The 9479-nt window shown below is 35.1% G+C and overlaps 1 protein-coding gene and 1 pseudogene across 1 annotated transcript; one reads left to right on the forward strand and one right to left on the reverse strand.

Moving 5' to 3' along the window:
• Positions 1-265: 265 nt before the first annotated feature.
• LOC110708490 lies at positions 266-3403 on the forward strand (annotated as a pseudogene).
• Positions 3404-3423: 20 nt separating this feature from the next.
• Positions 3424-5135, reverse strand: LOC110708898 (late embryogenesis abundant protein 47-like). Its single transcript, XM_021887121.1, has 3 exons — positions 5028-5135; positions 4243-4539; positions 3424-3602 (listed from the first exon to the last, which is right to left on the reverse strand). The coding sequence occupies exons 1-3, from the start codon at positions 5133-5135 to the stop codon at positions 3429-3431; spliced, it is 579 nt and encodes a 192-aa protein (XP_021742813.1). The 3' UTR covers positions 3424-3428.
• Between the last annotated feature and the right edge of the window lie 4344 nt (positions 5136-9479).

The following is a 9479-nucleotide window of genomic DNA, read 5'->3' on the forward strand; positions in this document are numbered from 1 at the left end:
TATTAACGGAAATTTTGAATTATTACACGTACAATGTCAACTCGTCGAAAATATCATAGGAGAAGGTTCTTTAGTGGGCAAGTCATGCATTATATTAGGAACTGTTGGAAGTTTCAGAACGCCATTCTTGACTTTAAGCTAAGGTAAGTCATATTTCAAACTCCTGTCGTTATAAGGTTCTAATTTTGCAGTTGAAATTGACTATGTCTTTAAGCTCATCGTAAATCAAAAGCCATATAATGTATACATCAGTTAAAGCTTTACAGTTGATTAAACAACAATCAGAAATAAAACATTCAGCAGAAAAGAACCAATAACTTTGCTGACATGCAGATTATATATACATATCCTGCATGTCTACCTTTGCAGCTCTTTTTCTTGTTCTACCTGTCCCTCTTCCCTCACTATCATGCTGATCCTCGAGCCTCGCAAGCCCGGCTTTACTGTGGGACGTACAGAGAGCAAACATACTCCCAGTTCATCCCTAAATTTGTTGAGGATATGTACAATCTTGCTCAAAGGATAAATACTCGGAGTTGGGCTTCTTTTTCGACAAACTCATCGAATGTAAAGTCACCTATGTTTGGCCTAATTCAGTGCTATGAAGACCTTTCTCAAACTGATTGTCAACTTTGCTTTGCTGCTAGTCGTACTAGGCTCCCAACTTGTATCCCTTCGGTGTCTGCCTCCCTTTTCTTGGACGGGTGTTTCCTTAGATATGATAACTATAGTTTTTATGAAGAACCCTTGAACCCCAAGTTGAATGGAAGAAACTGCAGCACAAACTATGGTAAGGTGAATGTAAATCAGAGGTCCGAGTTTTCTAAGAGTGTGAAGGCTGTCATTGATGAGGCGATGGAAAAAGGGTTGAAAAATGGTGGATTTGGAGTGGCTGAGGTTAATGATAGGAAAAGAATGAACAAGTTGTACGCGTTGGCTCAGTGTTGGGAGACTGTCAATGCTACTGGGTGTAAGGCTTGCTTAAACAAGGCAAGTGAACAGATCACGCAGTGTGTACCGAGTAGGGAAGGCAGGGGTTTTAATGCCGGTTGTTATCTGAGGTATTCAACTTACAAGTTCTATGGTGATCACAATCATACCGGAGGTCATCATGGTAAGCTTTTTATTGGCAAATTTCATCATATGATTGTTGGTGTTATCATCCATTATGTCTTTTGCTAATGTTGCATGCATATAAATCTCTCAAGACATTGCATTGGGTAGGATTCATGGCTTTGAAATTTTAATTGTTTTTGTTATATTGAATGATTTTATGGTAATTGGAATGTTTATATTGAATTGTGTAGGAGGTCATCATGGTAATTGTTTTTGTTATATTGAATGATTTTATGGCTTTGAAATGTTTATTTTATGCTTCATTTTCAGGGTTGCACAGACATGGATATATTGCTGCCGTAATTTTGGCTTCAGCTGCAATGCTCATTTTCCTTTCATTCTCTTCTTATTTGGTTTATATAAGATACTCCAAATGGAAAAAAGGTATGCTAATCTTTTGCAGTCCATTAATAATATTTGTCATTCTTTTTACTGACTAGGTCCTCATAAAAACTTTTTCATGCATTGACAGAAGAAAATGAAGTCAACAGAAGGTTTGCAAAACTCGGTCTAAAATTCAAATATGAAGTCCTCGAGGAAGCAACAAATTTTTTTGACCTATCGAATAAACTTGGCCAAGGTGGAGCAGGAATTGTATTCAAGGGAACACTTCCAAATGGTCAAGCAGTCGCTGTTAAGCGACTGTTTTTCAACACAACACAGTGGGCGAATGAGTTCTTCAATGAAGTAAACTTAACCAGACATGTTCAACATAAGAATCTTGTTAAACTTCTAGGATGTAGCATTGAAGGGCCTGAAAGTCTCCTGGTGTACGAGTTCGTTCCTAAGAAGAGTCTTGATCACCATCTCTTTGGTAATATTACATTGGTTCCACCCTCTCCCTTTTCCAACCCATAAAGCTTTTCAAGTGCACATACTTGCATGATATTTTTTGGTTCATTAAATGTTTATTCTGTGAAAAGGAGCTCAGAGTTTGGATTGGAAGCAAAGAGTACAAATAATCGTGGGATCAGCTGAAGGTTTGGCATATCTGCATGGTGGTACTGAAACGCGAATAATACATAGGGACATAAAATGCAGCAATATTCTTCTTGACGAAGATTTTACTCCAAAGATTACAGATTTTGGTTTGGTGAGGTCTATTGCTTCAGGCAGGAGTCATCTGAGTACTGGAATTGCTGGCACACTGTAAGTCATCAAAAACCAATCTGTTGTGTATTTTTTCTGAATTGAAAAGTTAGTTCCTGCTTCAACTCCTAATAAGCCACTTACTTTACTTGCTGATATATCCGGCTTGGTTCTCTTCTCCTTCACTGAACTGATGGTTTTAACAGACTGATTTTTCCTCTGAAATAACTGATTTTTTTATTGAATTTTTTGTTCTAAGTTGAAGAGAACGAGGCCTAAATTCCCCTATGTATCTTAAGACATGACTAGTTAGGGATTTTGTTGATGGTGCAGTGGATACATGGCTCCAGAGTACTTGGTGCGAGGACAACTTACTGAGAAAGCAGATGTTTACAGTTTTGGGGTACTTGTTCTTGAGATAATAAGTAGTAGGAAGAACGTCTTCATACAGGAGTCACAATCCCTTCTACAATCAGTATGCTTCAATTCTCCTTACATTGTGTATGAAACTAATATTTTGATCTCGGTTTCTTCATTGTGAATATTATTACTGAGACTTCTTGTTGTTTTACAGGTTTGGAATCTCTACAGATTAGGCACACTATGAATGTGTTGACCCCTACTTGGGTACCGAGTTTAAGGAGGAGGTATTAAAAGTGCTTCATATAGGTCTTCTCTGCACTCAAGCTTCAGTCCCTTTGAGACCATCCATGGCTCAGGTGGTTGACATGCTAACTAGTGAAAATTGCGAGATACCAACACCAACTCAACCTCCGTTCCTCAATACCAATTTGTTTGAAAGTACCGGCCAATTTAGTGATAAGCATCACGTTAGCACTAAGTCAGACTCACTTCCCTTAATTCAAAACCAAGATGATGATAATTAAATGCGAGTTTCATATTTGTATACCAAAAGCTTCTGCTATGTTTCTATCTACTCCTAAATCGTTAGTTGTGGGTTCAGTGTACATACTTTAGAACAATTCTGTATTTACAACTGCCTCTTCAGTCGAACTCCTTTAATTGGTATCTTCAAACTTTTAAAGGTTCAAAAAACACTTCAACATTTCTAATCTAAAACTATTGATAATAATAAAAGGTGGTAAAAATAGTTCATAGACTAGGAAAAGAGATGTAAACCATATGTAATGTAAATATCACTGGAAATATGTTCTAAATCAGCAGATATGCAAAATTCTAGATGCATATATACAGAGGGGGTGTTATTTGCTAAGCTGCTCATTACTTTGGTTAATCCTGGCAGCTGCCACCACAGAAGCCGCAACTCCACCAGGGTATGTGCTTATGTTAGGGTTGTTTCTGAGTTCAGCACCCATCACACCTTCTGCATCTTGCCTAGTCACTGGCCTATCTTTCGGTAATTTTGCTGCTGCTTCCTGTCATAGGGAAACACTTTAGATGTCAGATGATCATGAATAGTGAGATTATTCAAGTGTAGGTGCATAAAGTTATGTTTGATATGGTCTTTTCTATCTTTTTTTTTTGTTAATGTTTGTCGCAAAGGAGGCACATTTGCCAAAACATGGAAAAATTGACAGATTGAGCATGTATTCATTGTGTTATATGGCTCTAGATATCTCAGTTGTCCTCAAAATTTTTGCTTGTCCTATAGAGCTTGTAGCATTGTGGATGCTTACTTACCCTTGACAAGTTCACTTAATCATGCACAAGACCTAGTTAGTCCAAATAAGGAACATGTATGGGGTCCTGGTGTTTGTTTGTGAAGACGAAGAGAAATGGTGGAACAGGGAAGCAATGAAGCCACACAACCGTGTGCAGCTGGTCATTTGAGTCATGCATCTTATCTAATTAGCATGCAGTTATGAAAAACAGTACTAGTGCATAAATGGTAGATACATTTACATTAGTGAAGCCTTCAATAATGCTATAAAAATAGAACTAAATTGCATTTCAGACACAGTATGAAGTCTTCAGTTTTTGTGCCCTCCTATATATATGTCAAAACAAGAATGGAAACAAAATACAAATATGTATGTGCTAGTCTTTATAGATTACCGAGAGTACATCAGCAAGGGTAGTCTTCTCCTGTGTGGTGGGCTTAGCATTGAATTGCGCAGCAGATTGAGCAGTCGCAGCAAGTCCACCAGGCATGATGTTGGTTTGGCCAGTGGCTCTAACCTCAGCTGCCTGAATGGCAGCTGCATCACTTCGATCCACTGCCTTCTGGCCTGCGGTTAATACTGTTGCTTGGAGGGCCACCCCTATTGTTATTGGACATAGCTCTTTGTATGCTGATGGGGTTGCTGCTGGCCCTTTTTCACAGTCACTCCTGTTTTTGCCATCAGAAACACCCTGCAAATTCATGCATTTATGCACAAAAAAACGTTACTACTAGATCCATCATCCCCCAATGATGTTCGCGGTTGTTATTTCTTAAGTCAACTTTTCACTAATGTAGAATTTTGACCATAAATTTTTATCATAATGAAAAACATAGGTAGCTTCAATTCAAATATATACTTTATAGAAGTATGTGTCTCAAATCACTCTCAATGCATTAACAAGAATCTTCACATCTTCTGCAACTCTAATCACATCCATTAATTATTAACATAAATTACAATTATGAGCTCTATATTCTATTTTATCATTTTGATGTTATGTCAAAAACATGAAATTTTAGACAATGATACGATTAATTAAAGGTATACAATAAGCATTAACAAATCGATGCTATCTAAGTTTCAAGATCTTTGTTGTGAATCATTTTTTTTTTAATAATTTTTGTCGAAATGTGGTTCACAAATGAAATATATTCACTAATGTAGAATTTAAATGACCTGAAAAGCTTGTTGAGGTAATTTGTTTAACACGGTTGAGAAAACAACACCATATTTGATCAACTCTTGTTGGTCTTCACAAGGTCTTTGTGGTTGCTCTTGGCTCATTTTCAATAAGATTCTACCTCTCTTCTATCTCTTTTGTCAAAATCTCAAAACTAAATTGAATTATTTATGTTTGTGTTAAGGAAAATCAAAATAGAAATTTTCTCTTTAATGATACAACTTTTCTTGATTAATTTTAGTGTTTTCTTGAACTATGGAATTCATTAAAATGAAATTGTCACATTTCTTCATGTTTTAGATATTTTTAGACATTACTATGGGAGGAACGTCGTAATTAAGGCAGGGCGCAATTGTTGCATTACTTATAAAATGTTGTGACACTTGGTGTCTATTATTCCTTCACAATTGACTACATATTCACACATTTTAGTAGTATCTAATTACATGGTTGAAATTTTTTAGGTAAAAGCATTTTATTCTAATGGAGATTGGAGAATACATTAATTTTAGAATAATAAAATTTTTACAAGCCACACTACCCATACATAATAAACTAATAAGCTACTACATGTATGAACCCTAAGTTTGTTTGCTATTGGTATTTTGTTTTGTACTGCTGGCAATTTAACAATAAGTTGATTAGTGATTTAATAGAGAAAGTGGAATTTCAATGACACATTGGATAATATATTCCGGAATTGTATCCTTATGACCTTTGTTAATTGGGAACTAAGATTAGTTTTTTTTTTTTTTTTTTTTTCCTCAACAAAAAAATCTTAAATGAACCGTAAATATCCGTGTATACCTATAAAAATAAATTTGAAATAAAGAAAAATTATTGCACGCATAATTTTCATAGTATAACTAATTTAATAATCAACATTAACCGTTTATTTTTCTGCTCGATCTCACTCTGTAAATAAGTTAAATGCTTTGATTACTAAACTAACTACTCCTGGAAAGAAAGTACATGCCCATGTTAATATGCTCAAATTGTTATGAGATTGATCAAATGTATTTATGTCTATACTTATCAAGAATAAATTGAAACAAAATTATTAGAATTTAAATAAAAGTGCGGAAGCATACACCTAAATTGTTAATATGTTCAAATTGTTATGAGATTGATCAAATGTATTTATGATATTTGGCCATAAATTTTTATCATAAAGAAAAGCATAGCTAGCTTCAATTCAAATATATACTTTACACAATTATGTGTCTCAAATCACTCTCAATGCATTAACAAGAATCTTAACATCTTCTGCAACTCTAAACACATCCATTAATTATTAACATAAATTACAAGTATGAGCTCTATATTCCATTTTATCATTTTGATACTATGTCAAAAACATGAAATTTAAGACAATGTCACGATTAATTAAAGGTATACAATAAGCATTAACAAATCGATGCTATCTAAGTTTCAAGATCTTTGTTGTGAATAATTTTTTTTATATATATTTTTTTATGTCTATACTTATCAAGAATAAATTGAAACAAAATTTAGTTAATTATTAGTACTTTTATACAAGTATAAGTTAAGAAAACACAATAATAAATTCAATATATTACGATAATCACAACAATTTTACTCAATTGAAAATTTAGTTAATTAAGTAATCTCTTATGCAAGAACAAATCTAGCATTTTTTCAGTGGATTTCAATCTACATGAAACAAATTATATAATTATTTATATACATTAGTAAATTACGTGAAATTATACAGCTCTTTAATATGAGAACTTCTCTTAATATGAGACTCTTCTTATAAATATTAGATTTATGGGACTCCTCTTATAAATATTGGATTTATGTCTACGAATATAAGATATAAGTAATAGCAATATGGTTAATAATTAAATAATTATGAAGGTAGTTATTAAATATTTTTTTCTCTTCTCAAATTTTAAGATGTGCATTTCATCTTCAATTTTTTTTTTTTTTTTATAAGATGATTATATTTTTTTATAACAGCACATTATTGAAACTGATTCAAACAATTTGTCGGAACGATGGGTTGGTTTAGGGGTGAGAATAGGCCGACTAAGGTTGTTTTGGGGATTAGGATGGGTCGGGCGGTAGTTACCGGTGTAATGGGGCTTATATCTTAGGTTGTACGCCGAGGGGAATGGTGGTTGTGAGGTTTTTGGTTTTTTTTTTTCCTTTATTTTTAAATAAAATTTGAACCTGTCACGTGTTGACATGTGTCCTAATTACCTCTTATAACAGGTTATTGACCAGTCGTTGACCGCTTGGGACTATTGAAGGCAAACATACCCCATAGTTAGGATTATTAGATAATAAACCTTAGTTAGGATTATTAAAAGTAAATTGCTAATAGTTGGGATTATTAAAGTGTATTTTTTCCATAAAAATACAACTCATTTGTTAGAAACAAAAATATACAAACAAAAATATAAACAAATGTCAGAAACAAAAAACAAAAAATGTCGAATCTGATTAACAAAACAGGGTGGCAACATAGAAGGGACGTAAAGATGCCATTCAATAGGTAAGGCAGCGTCATAAGTCAGCAAAAAAAAGATAGGTAAGTTTAACAAGAATTTAATCCAACAAACTTTCAACTTGTATTGTAGGAAGAATTTAACAAGCAAAAGTCAATAAAGCAAATTTACCTCATGTCGGTCTATCAAAACAGAAGGGCATGAAGCAGATTGCCAAATGTGTACCTCGTTTTGTTGCTGCAAGAGCTTATCCCACCTTTATAAGACATTCGCTTCTATTGGTCCTCTTTGACCGATAACCTGTACATTAGGTTATTTTCTTAAAAAAAATAAATTAAGTGACACATGTCACTTAGTGATTGGTCCAAATAAAAAGAATTTTTAAAAATGGTCTAGAATCCTTGGCATCCCAACCCCTACGCCACCCCAAGCCACCTTGTCAACTGACCCTCCGAAAGCCCCACTTCCCACCTCCACAGTTGGAAACTGACCGTCGACCCTCCCCACTTCCCACCTAGCAAAAACCACATCTCCTTCCCCTAAAACCACCCCAATTCCCGCTCCTCTCCCCCTAAAACTACCCGCCCCAATCCGATAAATTAATCTAAGTTTCAAAAATACGGAACCGTGACTGATTTGATCCGTTGCCCGACCACGTTACCGCCACTACAGCAGCCAGACACGCAGCCCGACCACCACAACAACATGTCGCTGCGTCTTGGCCAAAGCCCAGCCATAGTAGCGCCGCCGATGCACCTAGACCGATACCCAGACCGATGCAACTATTACACGTTCCAGCCACCAACCCTCCCCGAACTGTCACACCTGCTATCCCTGCTTGTCCTACCGCCGGAGCAGCTTGACTGAGCACCATGCCTAGCCGAATCCAGCCACGTAGCCAGGCGAACGCCAGCCTATATAGAAACGCTTGACCACCGGAGAAGCACCCCAATTTACTAGCTAATAATAAACAATAATTAAATAAAGGAAAAATAGACAACCTTTAAATAAAAGTGCAGTAGCATACACCTAAATCGGAGGTATTAATATCACACTCAACAACCTGTCAAGTGTTAAGGCTTACAAATCCCAATAATTACAACCCAATAATCTAAGTGAGCTATTTATACAACTTTACAAACTTGTTATAACAAACTAATCGAGACACTTGAGCTCCTTTAGCTACGATCACTTGATCAACCTGCTTAAACAATTTGACTGCTCACCATTAAGGACAAATTCCAAAATAGATCGTCGCAGGGCCACCATAAGAAAACGACATGGCCGCAAACACAAATAGCACAACAAAACAATACACACGTCAGCAAAAAGCTGAGTAATCACCACTTATCATAACACAAAGAATAATATAATAATTAATATAATTAACTCACTTAAACAATGTAGTTCGAAACTACATTACACATAGTACTCTGGAAATAAACTTTGTCAAACCCAACCTCGAATAATAATACAATCCTTCACTCAATTAACTCATAACCAATAATTGTTCCATGCTCTTTGTTTTATACCTAGCCTTGGACATGGGTATTCAAATAACAAACCAACAAGTATAAAAACTTGAATACTCTCAATAACCAGAAAAAACACCTTAAACCAGACCACATACGGGCCAATTCCCACAGTAGGGGACCATATAAAAATAAATAATAAAGATTGTACCTCATTCTTAACTCATGATTATCATCCGCTTACCAACATGCCAAGAACTAAGGTATACAACATTGAGCCTCAGACCAAGAACAAAATAATAATTCCTCAACCTTTTGATCTCATACATTGATCAAATAATAATTCACATGATAATAAATTCTCAATATTGGCACATGTTCCCAAATAATATAATAATTCGAACTCGATCCAATCGTAGTATATCTCAACTCTTATAGGGCAATCATACTAGTTACCCAAATATAATCAAATCTCCACCCAAAAATAAAACTCTGCACTAAC

The sequence above is a fragment of the Chenopodium quinoa genome, unplaced genomic scaffold, assembly GCF_001683475.1.
Source record: "Chenopodium quinoa cultivar QQ74 unplaced genomic scaffold, ASM168347v1, whole genome shotgun sequence".
Lineage (NCBI taxonomy): Eukaryota > Viridiplantae > Streptophyta > Magnoliopsida > Caryophyllales > Amaranthaceae > Chenopodium > Chenopodium quinoa.

Coding starts and splice junctions, on each gene's coding strand:
- LOC110708898 (XM_021887121.1), bottom strand. CDS start 5,135: ATGAGCCAAGAGCAACCACAAAGACCTTGTGAAGACCAACAAGAGTTG. Junction 4,540..5,027: donor TACCTCAACAAGCTTTTCAG/GTCATTTAAATT, acceptor ATGAATTTGCAG/GGTGTTTCTGATGGCAAAAA. Junction 3,603..4,242: donor CCCTTGCTGATGTACTCTCG/GTAATCTATAAA, acceptor TCCCTATGACAG/GAAGCAGCAGCAAAATTACC.